General features: G+C 37.6%; 1 protein-coding gene across 2 annotated transcripts; it reads left to right on the top strand.

Annotated features, from left to right (window-relative positions):
* The first annotated feature begins 1,610 nt into the window (after positions 1-1,610).
* Positions 1,611-17,203, top strand: LOC143848271 (basal transcription factor complex subunit-like protein). Of its 2 annotated transcripts, none has more exons than XM_077357172.1 (11): positions 1,611-1,749; positions 1,841-1,968; positions 2,065-2,341; positions 3,385-3,431; positions 6,324-6,346; positions 6,425-6,470; positions 8,292-8,345; positions 8,449-8,517; positions 14,797-14,873; positions 15,289-15,384; positions 16,502-17,203. In XM_077357172.1, the coding sequence occupies exons 1-11, from the start codon at positions 1,713-1,715 to the stop codon at positions 16,572-16,574; spliced, it is 927 nt and encodes a 308-aa protein (XP_077213287.1). In that variant the 5' UTR covers positions 1,611-1,712; the 3' UTR covers positions 16,575-17,203. The 2 variants fall into 2 exon arrangements, with proteins under 2 accessions (XP_077213287.1, XP_077213286.1); XM_077357171.1 differs by having other exon boundaries at positions 6,309-6,346.
* Positions 17,204-18,140: the final 937 nt, after the last annotated feature.

Genomic DNA, 18,140 nt, shown 5'->3' with positions numbered 1-18,140 from the left:
TGTGGGCCCCACCATATACTCGGGCTTGGATGGAGACAGTGGGACCTATCCCATCAAAACATGAGGCAAAAGGGTGGCCTCACCCGACGCATGGGTTTGAGTTGAGTTGGCGAAACCCATAGTATCAGAACATATCACTGAGCATCAAGGGCTCTAAACCAACCGGGGAGTTCTAGCCAAAGGTATGTGATTGAGGAGGTAGCGATTGGTCAAGACACGCTCTTTGAAGACACGGACCGTGCTTGAAACAGGGATCGGGACAATAAGAGGGCAATTTAAAAAATCCTTCTTGTTACTTCGTTCCCTATATTACTCGTGAGAATCCTAAAGAATTTTCTTCCACCGAACTGAAACAATATGTCAACGACTCTAGTAAACCAAAGTCATCGTTTAATATCTAATTGGCTGCAATCTCCTCCTGAAACTGTTGAAGATATAGTTAAGAGTAGAAATGAACCTCTGAATGCAAAAATCTCAAGTTTATATTAAGTCGTTGCTTTAAAGGATCCCTCTTTGAGTGGTCCCTCATCTATTAAGGAAAAACCGGTAATTTCATTGATATGAGCATTAGGACTTGACAGGTTGGAAGGCCGCTTCGGTGATCATATTCGCCAGGAGCGTCTTTAACGGTTGAATCACGTACATTTTGTGTGTGGATTTCATCTTATCATCATGACTGGAGATAACAATTCGATTTCCACCTAAAGTTTGTTTTCAACAAAAAATTAGGTTCTTAAGAAAGTAGTGAATCACAAACTGTTCAATTTAACAAAAATAATATGGAAAAAAAAAAGATGTTCCTCAACATGGCCAGTTCTCGAGACACTTACAACTAAATGCTATTGGAGTTTTTGAATGACGCCCGTGGCAGTGATATATTCGCCTCATTTTCTTCATTGGGCCATGCCCCTCTAGTCTATTTATGACTACTCCTTTTACTCTACACCTGGGAAGAAAAAGGGGTGGAAATATAGTTTCCATTGTTCACATATGTTTTTCAAAAAATAGTTGGACCTACCTTGTTTGAAGACTAACATGGTTCATTCAGATCCAAGCAGTTCATTTGGATCGCCCCAATGTAAATATGTCAGCCCCAAAAAAAATCTCCAAATCATGATCCTAACCCTTCGATTTATAGTGTTTCTGTAGAGAGGGACGCTAAACTCACAGGCACCCTTGCACTAAACTGGTCACAAGGGTGCCACCATTGGATCCACATCATTTGCTTCTAATGTTTTCAGTGCCATTATAATTGCACTAAGGATGATGTGGACCCACTTGTGGTGCCCTTATAACTGGTTTCTACAAAACCAACCTATTTACATCGGGGTGATCCAAATGAACGGTTTGGATCTTCAAACTAGGCATGCCCCATCATGGTTTTTTGTGGACCATATAAATTTTACATGTCAATGAATGTTAGGACCATAAAATTGTCCGCATTTTTGTGCTATTGAAGATCCAAAGCAAGGCCTGTCAACTGGACGGCTCAGATCAATCAAAGGTGAAATCCACTATAATATTGAGAGTGTTATACAGTGGACACACCATTTTATATACGAGTCTTTATACGGTGTAAGAGTGTATAGTACAGTATTTTTCAAAAATACTGTATGGGCTTACACCATATAAAATCTCTTGTTACTACATGTATCTAAAATTCTGAACAAATTACATTCCTCCTCAACCTTCGAGCCCTCTTCTTCTCTTTCATGGCATCAACAACTCCTGCAGCAAAGCTCTATACAGGTCTCCCTCCCTCCCTCCCTCCCTCTCTCTCTCTCTCTCTATCTGTATTTTTTTTCTTCCCATTTTACCCTTTTCTCTGTTCTTGTTTCAGATGATGTTAGTCTAGTGGTGGTCCTCCTTGACGCTAACCCTTTCTTCTGGGGAGCCTCAACCACAACCAACAACAACAACAACAACAACAACAGCAACCCTCTTTCTTTCTCCAAATTCCTCAATCACGTAACCCTAAATCTCTCTCCTTCTAAATTCCTTACACCCACTTTTCAAAACCCCAAAACTCATCAATTTTTCATTTCAATTTCTTTTTTCTTTCAGGTTCTTGCCTTTCTGAATTCGATCATCCTGCTGAATCAACTCAACCAAGTAGTTGTCATCGCCACCGGAGTCAATTCCTCCGACTACATTTACGATTCTTCAACTGCCACAACAACCCAGAATTCTGGCAATGGGAAAATGCCAGGAATTTATTCAAAATCACTGCAGAAACTTGAGGAATTCGTTATAAAAGATCGACGGCTGAGCAAGGAGGATCATTCGCCAGCTGGGAATGTCTCTTCGCTACTGTCCGGGTCGTTGTCTCTAGCTCTTTGCTGTATCCTTTGATGGTTCATGTTGAAGTATAAATGATTAAATGATAGCAACTCTAATAACTTATGCTTTTTGGAGTAATTGGTTGTTTCATATGGTATAGAGTTGTTGCCTTCCGAGTTCAAAGCCCAACAATTTTTTGATATTAAAAATCCATGTGTAAGGCCAACCCAAAGAAAAGAGGGGGAGTGTTGAAGTATAAATGATTCAATAACACCAACTCTAATTACTTAAGCTCTTCATAGTAATTGGTTGTTTCGCATGGTATCGTAGTTGTCGTCTCATGACAGGTCATGAGTTCAAAACCCAAGAACTCCTCGATATTAAAAATCCACGTGTAGGGCTAACCTGAAAAAAAAAGAGAGGGGCTACACGTGAAGGGGAGTGTTGAAGTATAAATGATTAAATAACACTATAAGCTATTAGAGTAATTCGTTGTTTCACATTGCCTCATGACTGGTCATGAGTTCAAAACCCAAAACCCTACAACTCCTTGATATTAAAAATCCACATGTATGGCCAACCCAAAAAAAAAGAGGGGCAACACACGAGGGGGAGTGTTTAAGTATAAATGATTAAATAACAATAACTCTAATAGCTTAAGCCTCTTTGACTTTGGAGTAATTGGTTGTTTCACATGGTATCATAGCTGTTGCTCACAACATGTCCTGGGTTCAAAACGCAACAACTCCTTGATATTTAAAATCCATGCGTACATCCAACCCAAAAAAAATGGAGGGGCCACACCTGCGGGGGAATGTTGAAGTATAAACGATTAAATAACACCAACTCTAATAGCTTAAGCTTTTTTGAGTAATTGGTTGTTTCACACTTCCTTTTGTCTTTATCATCTATATTTATGTTTTGGGAATTGCTAGCGTCCATCGCAAAAGGCATTTCGCAGATGGTCTGTCGCACGTCAGACCAGCCACCTCGTGACGTGCAACAGACCAGCCGCGGAATGCCTTTTGCGATGGACCCTAGCAAATCCCTTATGTTTCTATTTGTCTTTGGGGATTTTGTTTTGATTGACTCAGATGCTTGTAGATATACAGAGGGTCTTCCGTTCCGGGCCACTCCATCCGCAGCCTAGAGTGAGTTATCCTTTTCATTTCCATTTGAATGCTCAGACCTACCTAATCACTGTGTTTTACTTTAATGGAGTTATACGATTTTTCCTTCTAGATTGTTCTCTGCCAAGGTTTTCCGTAGTCTTTCTTTGGTTTGCTACATGAGACAGTAAGTTAGCAATAGGATCTTATATGTCCTCTGGAAACAAGAGGGGCCGTCTCTAAGTCAGAGGTCTAATATGATGAGAATTGCATTCTAAATGTAAATTTGGGACTACTCTACTCTGTAATATAACTTCCATTAGATCATCGTATAGTTTGGTTGGGTTTCCACCATTGAATTCACCTCCTAGTTCTCCATGGAATGGTGTTCTTTAGAAGGTGAAAGGGCATCGATAGAAATAGGTTCTGATGCCTTGGAGGATTCTCCCACATCATTTACTTTGGCTGTATAATGACATTAAGGATTGCCGCACTAAATGCGATTCTTGGTGCCTTAATTTCACCAAAATCATTTTCATGTCATAAGTGGAGACCAGCATGTCATAACATCACTATCATTTTTATCACATTATAAAATTTGCCGATCTAGCATTGTCCCATCTATGCCAGTCAAAGAAGAAGAACAAGAAGAGCGAAAAAAAGGAAGAGAGAGGGTTATATTATTATTTATTACTTAAATCGCAGTTGTTAATTATAAAAATACCACTTTCACTAAAATATTGAATAATAAATAAATAAAAATACAAGATGACGGATCTCAATGCTCCTCCTTAAACCGGGCATAGATATCTATCATGCCCAACAGGGACTAAACTGCACTTAAAAGAAGGAAAACGATGCTTGAAACAACAATAGACCCTGTTAATCTCACCCTGGCAAGCTCATTAGCCATCTCATTGACAAGGTAGGAGATATGAGAGATAGAAACAGCCATTTGGGAACTTATGTATCTGATATGAGAAATGAGATTAGCCAATCTCCAAGGCCTAGGGCTCCTACAAGTAGCTAAATAAACCACACGCGCATAATCCCCTTCCACCTAAAGGTGCCTATTCATGAGCGGTTCTTGGATTTGGATCTCCAATCTTGTTTCGTTAATGGCATAAAAAAATAAAATCGGTACACGACTTATACTAATCAGTATCAATTATCAATTCCCTTCAATAATGAATCCTTTTCAATTTCAGTTATTCAATTATAACAACAATTATGTTCAATTATAACAACAATTATGTGTATATGTATTAATATTAATTAACATGTTATAATAATTAATAACATTATATTATTAATATTATATGAATACTTAATTTTCCTTTTTATTATTTTCTTAATTTATGATTATTTTGTATTTTATTATTTCATTTATTAGTATTCACTAGCACTAGAATTTTTTATTTTTTTTCATTCAAATCAAATTTAAAAAACGCAATGAGGATCTTTATACTAGAGCTCTTTTCCAAATATTTCTTTCTGCCATATCCTTAACAGCGGAGGGATTACTTATCTTATTAATCTTCCACACAAGAAAAGGAATTTTTCGCCCTTTTCTTGTGTGGAAGATCAATAATGATTCACATAAAGCTTTAATCCCTCCAATAATTTCCTGAATTTCTAGAAATGCCTATGGGACTTGAGAAAGCCATAATAATAAAACCAAGGTCATCTCTTTAAGTACACCACCAATGCCAACATGGCCGATATTACTTGTACAACTGCCATCAAAACATCCTCCATTCCACATCACCCATTTCTAACAGCCTCCACAAAGTTCCACTAGATAGATGACTGGTAGAAAAGCATGGTAGACTTGGCAGGAATCACACATGGTTTTAAATTTCCACCAAGACCAACATGAAACGACCGAAATATTTCCGTTTCCATCCCCACCGAAACCGAAACGACCGAAATGCATAAACCAAGATTGTGAGTGTAATAGTGGTATATTATAGCAGTATGTGTTACATAATTATATTTATATGAATTGCCTGTGAAATGTGGTGCCTGTATTATTTATAAATATTTATACGAATCACATTTAAAATTTAGTATGCACTAAATTATCAGACATGTGCCGCGGGGGCATGTCACTAAGTGCTCGATGTTTTTAACCATTATGAATAGTTTCTAAGTGTTTGTTTATGCTTATTCTAGCATGCCATGAAGTTTCATCTTTAAATTCTATCATTTGCATATGTTTCCTTGACTTTACAAGATTTCCACCTAAATTTCCAACTGAGACCGAAATTTTTCCGTTTCCGTGGCGTTCAAAACCGAAACCAAAATTTAAAACCTTGGAACCATATGTGCTACCCACATAAGAAAAGGAAGTAGTAGCCTCTCGGAATATAGGCAAGGTACTTAATGGCATGAAGTGAAGTAAAATAACAGCCTTTTTTTGGTGTTTATCTGCCAAGGAATCTAACTAGCCTCCTTGTTCTTCCTCAAGTATGCATAAAGATCCTAAAGGATGAGCGTAGCTTTCCATGCTTTGTTTTTTATCATGCAAAAGTACTAAATTATGACAGTAAAAGTAAATGAAACCAGTGAATGGCCACTGTAGCAACCTACAATGCCAAAATTAGGGAGAGGGATTCTTCTTAAGGGATGGCATATTCAGTTTGCTAAATACATCTTATCCAAAGTTGATATCATCGTGAATGAATTCTTAAGCAAAGATGAATATAATTTTGATGGTAATTGCATGCCTTTCATCCTTTTGAGTTATTTCTAGAGGATTGATTGTCTAATCATCCTCTTGTTTTGATATACTTTCTCTAAACTTTTATGTGCCTGAAAACCTGTTTCTCCACATGTAGCAATTAATTTTGTGACTTTTGACGGACATTTGTCTGTCATTAAATTATATCAGGACCTTCAACTAACAACCAGTGACAGATTTTATGCCTGCAGGGATCTCCAGATGGCCCAGAACAGTATGTTTTCCATGTTTTGCTTACACCAATATCAATTTTTTTCAATTGAGTTTCTACTCTGAAAGGGTGACTTGGCAGATACGTCGCAATAATGAATGCAATATTCTCAGCTCAGCGTTCCATGGTAATGTATGCCCGAGGAAGCTAAAAGTTACTCATTTTGTCTTTTCCTTCGTTCCTTTTCCTTTGAGGGTAGCTTTAATATGTTCACTGTTTCGTTACTTGTATTTATGCAAACTGACCTAGATCTTTTAGGGATTCTGTAAGACAGTGATATTGCAATACCATATATACTTTTGATGAATTTATGGTGTCCATACGTATAATATATTGGCAAATAAAGAGGAAGCAAAAGTATTGCTTGGTCCTGCTGTGATGGGCCATGCCCTAAAATTCCCCCATACCATGATCGTAATCCTCTTATTTGGTGAGATTTTCTTGCTGAATGTGGAACCTTTTCTCTTTTAAGCGTCCTTTTGCAGGCCAAAAGGTAGTGGCTCAGGATCATCAGATGGGCCTTAGTGCCATTCAAAAAAAGAAACAAAATCAGATGGGGCCTTAGTAAGAAAAGTGTTACAAAAAAAAAAAAGGAAAAGAAAAATCAGATGGGCCTTAGTAAGAAAAGTGTTACAGGGCTTCTCAGTTGGTGATATCTTTAGCACTGAACGGTTTTTTCTTCGAGTCAGTAGGACTGGATTAATTTGCTAGATGGACCCCCCCACCCCACACCCACGCACCCAAGATGCCTTTGAATCAAATTTTGATCGAAGTTCTGTAATTCAGGGACGACGGGAGTTGGATGAGCTTATAAATGATTTTGGGGAGGTTAATGAAGTGTTTTTTGGCCCTATTGGAAATTGATGTCTGCGGATTGGGTAATAATTTTTATTGATATTATTCTGTAGCAACTAGATGCTAGGCGCTTCTTTTCCGTGACAAGCCTTATTCCTTAATTATGTTACCATATTAGCTTTTATGAGTTCAATCGAATTCCTAATCATTATCAGTAGTAATGACTTGTAGATTGCGAGTATGTTTATGCATCTTACTTGGTTATAGCTAACTTTTCAACACTTCTGGGTTCTCAAATATTGCAAAAATGATGACGGCATAAGTTCATTAAACCTGTCTTTTAAATAAAGGTATGTGTATCTTCTAAGTGTTTCTTCACATTTTGTGGTAGGCTATGAAGTCATAAATAAACATTGATGATATTGTGTGTGCTTCACAATATCAACAAGATATGCTTCGTGATAGAAATTTCTTGAATTTTTTTATGCCCAATGAAGTTTTAATATTAGTTGTGGCTTTATAGTAGTAGGATTCAATGTGCTTGTGAAAGGGAACAACACGTGTCATTTTGGAGTGTGAAAATTTTGATCTGACCACATATTTTTCATTAATACTTTTTAGACATCCATTGTGGAGTTGACATTAGGCATTGCATGAAATTACTGCAAAATATGAACCTGGTGGGCATTTAGTAACCATTATTTAAACCTGTTCCAGTAGCTGAAACTGCACCACTCTTTCCCAGTTAAAATTTTCCGTGAAGTGCTTCGAATTTGTTTTCTTTATAATGTGTAGACAGACTCAAATCAGATAGATATCATGCACTGTTACAATTTGGCAACCTATTTGAGTTAAGGGCGTGGCTGCGAATTTTGCATACTTGATTTGATTCATTCTTCTTTTTCATGAAATCTGCCATCTATCAAGTAAATATCTTAGTCATCTTTGCGGTAAATTTAGTTTGCTGCGATTTATGGTTATTCTGGAACATCATTTCTAGATGTTTTACTATTCAAATTAATATTAAAATATATAAAAAAAAAATCATTTCCAGATGTTTAACGATCTACCAATACCATTCTTGTCAGTTTGAACATTGCGATTTCGTATTGCTTCTGTGAAATCTTTATGGATGTTATCACTTTGCTTGCAGGTTCCTATAGATTCATGTATTGTAGGAGCACAACACTCTGCCTTCTTGCAACAGGTGGTATTTTTTGGATAGAAACTTGGTTGAATACTGGTATGTCATTAACATGGTCATCTAGTTTATCACCATTAATGATTTCCTATGTGATTTTGAGTTACAGGCATCATACATAACAGGGGGTGTCTATCTGAAGCCCCAACAAGCAGATGGATTGTTTCAATATCTTTCGGTATGTTCCTGAAGTCATTGTGCTTCTTCTGTTGCCATATACTCAACTTTCTGACTACCAAATTTGCTTTTGCCTTTTGCCTTTTGCCATTGGTCTGCCATCTTAAACCAAACGGGCAGTCCGCATGGTATTTGGTATGTCTGAAAGTTTTTAATAAATCATTATGATGTTAATGGCTTAGTAGAGCAATGGAACTTTCTATAAAATACATGGATATCTGTACAGAGCTTCCCTGGGGGTTAGTAGAGCAATGGAACTTTCTATAAAATACATGGATATCTGTAAAGAGCTTCCCTGGGAGTAATATTCTCTTCAAATATTCTCTTGTTTCACTTTTCTTAGATCCCTAATAACTGCAAATGAGGAATTTTTTTGAAGAACTTGCTTTCTATCCCCAAATGGACCACAAGTCCAGTCACTATAAAGAAAGATTTGTTTGCGAGGGAGGGGGTGGAATCAATGTCAAATTTAGCTAGACCCTAATGAATCCAAAGTGTTAGTTAAGAGGAGAGATAATAAGTGGAGTCAAAACTCAGTTCTGTTCATAATAATAAAATTTCAGTTGCTAGTCATATATATAGGGTTTAGTCAAAATGACAAAAATACCCTTAACATGAAAATTGACCTATTATAACATTTCCCGTCAAGCTAACAGGTTCTCTGAGACATGTTAATCTTGCCTACTAAATAATGGTTGTGGTCGACTGTGAGTCCTTTGGTGAAGACATCTACAATTTGTTCTTGACTTGTAAGTTGTAACATAACATGGAGAAACTTCTCTGTTCTTAATCTTTTCATGAATGAAATAGCACTCACGACCCTTGACATGATTGGTCCAGACATGAAAGACAATATTTTATTTTGTGACAATCTGATGGCAATTTTGTTGTCACAACTCACAATCATGAAAGGCCGAAACTGAAATTTCGGTCGAAATCCAGTAAAAAAGGTATTATTTTAATATGAGAAAAGGGTTCCTGCCCTCAAGTGCAGATAGCTTATCTGCGCTCGAGGGCAGGAAATTTCGGAAAAATTATATATTTTTGAAAAAAAATCAATTTAACGAAAAATTTCAGCCAAAATCTGGGAAATCCAAATTTCGGTTTCGGTCCTGACCGAAATCCGAGATTTCAGGTCAGAATTTAAAACCATGGTCACATTACAGTATTTGTAGGTCTGATCTTAGGTGAACCTTTTGAAGATTACATGGCCATGTAGGCCATGGCTCTTTATTTAGCTTCTGCGTTTGACCTGGTTATTATCTCCTATTCTTATTGCTACATGAAATCTAGCAATCATTCATCAATGCACAATATCTTCTAACAGACTTGCCTGTGTTAGGATTTCTAGCCCAATTAGCACCTGAGTAACCACACACCTTAACTACCTTCTCTTAAGAGACATAACCTATGATACACCCCTTCCGAGATATCTCAAAATTCGTTTAGCTACCTGTAGTGCTCTTCTCGAGGATCATGCAAATACTAACACACTTGATTTACAACATATGTGATGTTTGGGCTGGTTAGAGTAAGATGGTGAAGAGCTCCTGGCATGCTTTGATAAGTGTGTGGATCTTTGACCTGGTTGCCTTCCTTTCCACTGATCTTCTTATTGTATATAGAGGGGCTATCGACAAGTTTGCAATTCATTATGCAGAACATGTGCAAATCTAGAGAATATCTTTTTTATGACAATCACATTTCATCCTTGGATTTCTCGACTTCGAAGTAGCGTAGAGGCCCCAAATCCTTCAAGTCAAAGGTTTCTTTTAAGCTTTTTTGAGTCTTTGAATATCCACGGTCATTCCCTATGGTGATATTGTCGTCATCATATACCAAGAACAAAACAAGACCTGAATGTGCACGCTTGACAAATAGAGTTGGAAAATTGTCTCCCATATCTATTGCTTCTGAGAGCCTACTGGAGCTTGTCAAATCACACTCTAGGAGCCTACTCTGTTCCATAGAGTGCCTTTATGGGGTACGCATACGTTTATTCTGTTTGAAACTTTGAACCCTTATGATTGCTCCATATACATTATAATTTCTTTCTTGATTAAAAAAATGATTGCTCCATATACACCTCCTCTTTGAGGATGGTAAAGAAATGCATTTGTTTTTTTTTTTTTTGCGTAGGTAAGCTGGGATCGAACCTGTGAACTCAAGGTTGCGATACAAAGCCTCAACCATTGGGTTATAGGCCCAACCCCAAAGAAATGCATTCTTTAGATTCATCTGATTGCAAGTCCTCCAAAAAGGCCTGGGCCAAGATGAACATCATTGTAATACTCTTGACTATAGGACTAAAATTCCCATCGCTGTCACCATGTCTCTGATTTTATCCCTTGGCCACTGATCTGACCTTGTGCCTATCGATGGATCCTACAGGCTTCTGCTCGAATACCTATTTGCTCCCTACTTTGTTTATTTCTTTTAGTCTAGCCACTTCATCCATATATTGTTTATGTAGAGAACGTTCGTTTCTTCATCCATGGTGGCTATCAAATTGTCATCAGAAGCTGCCTGCCTCTGTAAGAGCTGTTCGACCATCAGAACCCGAGTATTGGTGCTGCCAGGACCGATTTGTTCTTACTGCAATTGACATAATGGTTGGGGTATGACTGAATGAGATGTTTCGTGACATCCATAGTAAAACTGGAGTTTGAGGAGTTTGAGGTGGATGTAGTAATGTATGCATGTAGATGATGTGTACTGCCCATTAATCTCACGACCAATGATCGGTGGGTCATAAAAATGAGACTCGTAAAATGACACATGGGAGGAGATTTAAAATGACGAATAGCATCTGAAGCCCTTATGGTGGTCACTTTAGCCTATGAAAATACAAGCAATTACTGTTGAGAAAAACTTTTGAAAGTAAGTGGAAGGAACAAGAACGTAGAAAATGCACATATTTCTTCCCTTGAAAGCTCTCTTCTCAGATATGTTTGTGGTTTCCTCTTCTAAGGAGGTGTTGGTCAAAGACTGCTTCGAGAGGAGAGAGGATCAGGTGATGTGGATTCATGCCTTCAGGCGTAGTTTCTTCGATAAGGAACTCCATGCGGTAACCAGGCTCTTTGAATTATTGGAGGGTACTTATCTCAAGCGTGGAGGCTATGATATAAGGGTATGGGTCTGAAATACTTCGGGGGTGTTCTCCGCTAAATCTTTCAACTCTCGCCTCGTGGCTTGCCCTGCGGTCCCTAAAATTGCTAGGGTTTGGTCCATCCATATTCCTCATGTTGTTGTGTTTGGGTGGGTGGCCATTCACGATCATATCCAAACGGTGGACTTCTTGCGGAAGCGGAAGATGGGGTTAGTTGATCATTGTGCTTTGTGTATCCAAGACGGGGAATCGGTGAATCATATATTCATCCACGGCAAAATGGTCTGGGAGATTTGGAGCTTGAGTAGATTCGGTATTATTTGGGTCTTCCGTAAGGATCTTATTGATGTCTTGGATTGTTGGCAATTGGTCCCTTGGCTTGGTGTAGTAAAGGAAAGATTTTGTGGAATATTTCCTTCCTCGCGGTTATTTGGGTGGTGTGGAAAGAGAGAAATGATAGGATCTTTAAGGGAAGTGCAAAGAGTGCTTCTTATTTATTTACTAAGGTGTTGGCTTTTACCATCTTTTGGGCCAAGTCTCTTCCAAGTTGTTAGTTTGTGTCTACTTATGATTTATGGCAGGGGTGGCACAAGGTTTGTTTTAGCATGGAGAGGAGCCTATCGATTGTTTAGGTTTGAGAGCCTCTGTAAAGTGGTTTGTTAAAGCTCAACTTTGATGGTTCTAGCCTCGGAAATCCGGGTCCGACAGCTATTGGGGGAATTCTTAGGGATGCCGAAGGAGTTGTGAGGTGGGCTTTTTAGGCCCTAATGCTATGACTGATTCTAATGCGGGGAGGTGCGCGCCGTCCATAAAGGGATTAAGCTCCTTGTGGGCAAGGATCTTAATAAAGTAGTAGTTGAAGGGAACTCCTTGAACATCATTTGATGGTTATCTGGATCTCATCTACCCCTTGTAGATCTGCAGCCTTTTTTCAACAAGATTAAAGATATTGTGGGTTCTTCAAGTATTTCCTTCCGCCATATCAGGAGATCGGCTGATGCTGATGGGGCAGCGGACAAGCTGGCTAGGGCCGGTGCTCAAAAGGAGGATCTTGAGATTTTTTACTTTCTTCCCCTTTAATTTTGTCTTGCCCATTCTATTAGTTTTCTTCCTTGTAAATTCTTGCTCTCTCATTGTACTTGACCATCTCGGTCTCTTTCTAATGAAGCAATTTACCATTCACCATTAAAAAAGAAAAGAAAAGAAAATGCAACCCCATGAGCGAAGATGAGAATAATCAGAATCCAAATGGACATATAGTCATGGTTTTAAATTTCGACCGAAAACGACATTAAACGATTGGAATTTTTCCGTTTCCATCCCTACTAAAACAGATACCGAAACCAAAACGCATACCGAAACCAAAACCGTAAGTGTATTAGTGGTATGCTTTATAAGTATGTTTTACATAATCGTATTTATATGAATTGTATGTGAAATCACTGAAATGTAGTGTGTGTATTATGTATAAATATTTATATGAATTGCATGTGAAATACACAAAATTTTCAGACATTCATGACAACACGTCACTTGGTGTTTGACGTTGTTAAACCATCAGGGTTTGTTTTCTTGCTTATATGATGGCTTCAAACTGTGTATTTGTGTTTATTCTAGTATTTCCTAAAGTTTCATATTAAAATTATATCATTTGCATTTGTTTCCATACGTTTCCATCGAAATTTTGCATGATTTCCTTGTACCTTGTACCCTTTTCAAAATCAATTTTTGCAAGAAAAATAGTGTGCCGAGCGAGCCATATCTTTCTTAAACCATATCTCCAAAGACATTTCCCAAGGGGAGCCTTATTTTTATCTTATGACCATGTTTGGCAAGCATGAAACTTTTTTCCATGAAATGAGGAGAGGTTGAGAAGAGGCTAAAAAATAGGGAAAGATAAATCATATTTTGAGTGGAGTTTTTTCTTTTCCATGTTTTTCAGCCTTTTCACGCCCTAGACGCAAAAGTAAATCGTATTTTGAGTGGAGTTTTTTTCCCCTGTTTTCAGCCGTTTTGTGCCCTCTACTAACTCAGTCCCCCTCATTCTCTTCCTCTACCACCCTCTATCACCATTGGGTAAGCTAATGTTCCATGTGAAAGAAATCATGCTTGCCAATCATGGCCTAAGATTAGCAAATGGTAAATAATTCTTTTCCAAGATGCAAGCTTCCTCTCTATCTTTTTGCAACTGGCTCCCATTAAAAAAATGAAGTATCAAATGCGAATTGTAGCAATGAGATTGCGAGAATAGACTTTCCTACCCAAATAGCCTCAATTAACCTCCTTTCTTTCACTCATTTAACTACTCTACTCCACACTTCGTTCCCTGGTGTAAACAGCAAAGGGTTGCCTTGTCTGAACTCTACAACTCACGAAAAATCCCACCGGTTTTCTATGTAACAAAATTGAGAATATCACTGATGAGAAACATGCTCACTGATCCACTTGAGTCACATCCAAAGACCATCCTTGTCATAAAGAAGTTCAAAGGTCCATGACTCTAAGATTTCTCTCCACCACATGTCATAGTAAGGCCCTGTTTGTTTCAGATTATGACAACCGATTGTCAGCCTCAAACCTATTATTGGACTCAAATTTAAATGTAATTTTGAGCCCAATAATAGGTTGGGGCTGACAATCGGTTGTCATAATCTCAAACGAACAGGGCCTAATCTGGGCTTTTTACTCTTCTGGATATCATTAGCTATGAGAACACCATCTATTTTGTCTACCCTCCACAAAAAGCTCCTGGAAACAGAGAAATCACTTCGTTTAGTGTTGTCTCATATCGTCTCACAGACACTTTAGCTATAATTTTATATAAACTAGCAGCCAAGTTGTAGGGTATCAATGTTAAGGAAGTAGAATTTGACCCTTAATTGGTTGACTGATAGTACTTCTAATTCATGGCGCATCTCGTGCTGTTAGATCTTTCATGAGATATTATAACCCCTTTTTCTAATGTTGAGAAAAAATACATGTATAATATTTCATCAAACGCCAGTTATATATTGCTCATCTCCAATTTGTTTTACATTTGAAACTAAGCATGTTTCTTCTCCATTCATTTTTCTTTCTCCCTTGTATTATTTGGGACTCTAGTCGACACATGAATTGATTTCTTTTCTACTTCATCACATCATTGGTAAAGTACTCTTGGAAAGTGTGCAGGTTGTGTTTGCAACTGATTTGCAGTCACGCAATTTTTTACAACTTCCTAAGCCTGCAGGGGTGGATTTTCGGGCCTCGTAAGTGTCTCATTTGGCTTGTCATTCATTCAATTGTATTTCCTAAGTTGGTTCACTTGAATGGTTTACATCCATCCGCCATGTGTCATCATTGAAATCCTTAGAATACATGCTAGTTATATAGATTTTAGTATTTTACAAACTGTAATTGTGTAACATGCTCCTTCAGAAAATTTCGATAAGGTGCATATTACTATCTTCTGATATTATGATATTCTTTTTCTTGAGCTCATTTCCAAGGCGCTACCAAATCCTTTTCTTCAGAAGTGAGGCACTTAGATATGTACAATTTTGTGTATATTCTCCGTTCTTTAGTTGAATTTCTCTTTGAAGTTTTTCCATATGGTGTTGTGAAGTCTTCTTTCTGTCTCCTTTTTCTATTTCAATTTGCTGATAAAATCTGTGAAACATGCAGATGTTTTTGCCATAAAAAGACAATTGACATGGGCTATGTCTGTTCAGTTTGTTTGTCCATATTCTGCAAGCATCACAAGAAATGCTCAACTTGTGGGTGAGTACCTTTAACTACTAAAAATTAAATTTTATTTGTAGTCATTGTTTTGCTGGAAGTTAAACCTACATTATTATTTATTGCATTTCTTCTGCTCAAGAAAGGAGCAAACATAGATTCTTTCTATATTTCTGCGACATACTCCATGTTGGCATAAACTGTTATTTTTCATCACAGTTATAACTGTATTCTACTGTCGGTTTGTGCCTTGTATCGTAACATATATCAGGGAGATATTCCATGATAGTCTGGTGTTACAGCTTGGCAATACAGTTTGGCTATCTTTAACAGTTACATCTTGACCTGTCTCATTTCTATGATATTATTCTCTTCTATCTTTTCAAAAAATAAGAACTTCTAAGATATTAATAATGCTTTAAAGACGAGGGGTCATGTCGGCACCACGTAATGGTGACGCATCTATTTTAGCAACTGTTATTACGAAGGTTGTATCTATTTGACAACCTTACTTTTGCCTGCTTTGGGTTTTATGGATGTTTTTTTGTTTTGTTTTTTGAGAAACGTGACTTGAGGGTTTTATGGATGTAAAACCTTAATAAAAATGATTGTTGAGACTTGAAAAACTACGACTTCTTTTTCCATATCCGACGTTTCTGGTAAATACTATCTCACAGCCTCAGCATTTTCTTATTCTTCAAATCAGAAAGCTTTATCAATCTTGTGTTTGACTGTATTTCATGGATGTTCAAAATGTTAAGGCTGAAAGATTTCTGGAGGCGGTATATGCTTCCAAGTACTAGATATTGTTCGCAATGAAGTCTTTCTTGGAAAACCACTTTCTAAGTTTTGATTGAAAGAATCTGTCCAGCAAATGAGAAAATAACTAGAAAGAACCCAGGCTTTATGTTTTGACCGACATATGTTGTTCTTGAGTTTGTTAAGCAATTATATTTCCTTGAATTTTTTGGATTTATATTATGCTAGATTTTCAAGACTTTTATGAAAGTTCAATGGTAAATCTACCTGGTTTTAGATTTGATATGAAATTGATGCCATTTACACTGATATCCCAGCAATTATTGATCTTATTGGCATGAATCTAATGCCATTTTATACCAATCTCCCTCCAAGTATTGATCTTGTTGGCATAATGCAGGTCTGTTTTCAATCAAGCCAATCCTGAACTTACCTCCACATTGGAACGAAAGCGGAAAAGTCCAGAATCTTAAACACACACTCATTTGCATGCATTCAATTATTTCAACATCATTCTCCTCAAAACCTAGTTCCTTATCACAGCTTGGTTCTCATCCTAATTCGTGCAAAAGCTTTTTCCTTCACATGTTTGCCATAATCTATGCAAGGGTTAATAGTCTGAGCACTACATCTCCGCTCTATAAATAGCTTTTGAAGTAGTTGGTCAGCCACCATTGAAATAGAAGGTTGTTTACAGTTGGGTTCATCTTAATCTCAGTCAGCATTTTAACAACAGAAAATTTTAGTGTCGACACCAAGCGATTTAGGATGGCAGAGGCAACAGATATGCAGTTTTCTTTCTTTTTTCTTCCTGACACTGCAAAATCAGGATATGTGGACTACTTCAATGTGATTTTCTACTTATTTGTTGTAACAAAAATGGTGAGTCTAGGATTGGGAAATTATTTATTGCTTGAAGTTTATGTTATCATGAGTGCCATGTAATGATATATTCAAGCTTCTGGGAATTTGCAGTTTTGTTAAAAAAAAAAAAAAATTATTTGAAGAACAAAGAAGCCTATGGCACATATGAATGGTAATTTATGTGTTGGTCTAATTATTTTCTTTGCGATGGGTAAGGATGAAGTTTGAGTTTCTGTGATTTCTCTTTGTTTTCTGTGAAATATACTCAGTTACAGACCAGACTTTCTACATCTTTGGCTTTTACTTTTCTTCATGTTACACTTTCTTTACAAAAATGCTAAGACTTCTTTGGTGCGAACATGGATGTGATAAGTGACCATCGATCTGAACAGTGACTTACTAGTTGGCCCCACTTTTGTTGATGCTTTGATCAGATATTCTTAGCCCTTAATCCATCAAGACCCACTAGTTGGGCCCACTTTTTGTTGATGTTTTGTTTGGATGTTCTCAGCCCCTCGATCCATCAAGCCCCATTTGTTTAGAGCACGGTACATTAGACATGGGACCAAGATTACGCGGGCTGCTTCATGATGGTCTATGATATCAACGGTCTCAACTAAACATTAAACGTGGGACCAAGATCATGTAAGATACCTCATGATGGTCTACAAGATCAACGGTCTCAATCACACATACATAACCCCATTTCAATTGTTAGCATTGATTTTTCACAGTGAAGTACAAAAAATGTGAATCCCTTTAGACAAAGCTAATGAACGATTTAAAGTTTAAACCCTGGTAAACAAAAGGAAGGATTTATCATTTGGCGGGTATGCCTCTATTCCCAAGAAGATTTTATATGATAGGTGGGTGTATTTCTTGCAGGAAAAAGATATAGTGGGCCTACTCAGGGGCATGAGGGGGGCGCCATGGCCCCCCACGATGACCAATGCAGCCAATTGTAAATTAGTCCCGCCCCTGGGCCCACTTGTTTGGATGATCTAAACCATGCATCTGTTAGTACCGTAGTGTTAGGCTGTGCCCCAAAAAACATTTCCTTTGAATCATCATTTTTCTGTTCATTTATACCAAAAAATATATCGGAGGATCAGGATCGGCCTATGGCATGGCCTATCTACGCTGGAACCAACAACTGAATCGTTTAGATCATCCAA

The sequence above is a fragment of the Tasmannia lanceolata genome, unplaced genomic scaffold (assembly GCF_043159265.1).
Source record: "Tasmannia lanceolata isolate RefF3 unplaced genomic scaffold, GAP_Taslan_0.1 ptg000016l, whole genome shotgun sequence".
Classification (NCBI taxonomy): Eukaryota; Viridiplantae; Streptophyta; class Magnoliopsida; order Canellales; family Winteraceae; genus Tasmannia; species Tasmannia lanceolata.
The sequence above is the reverse complement of the archived record's forward strand: the minus strand, read 5'-3'. Positions and strand labels throughout refer to the sequence as shown.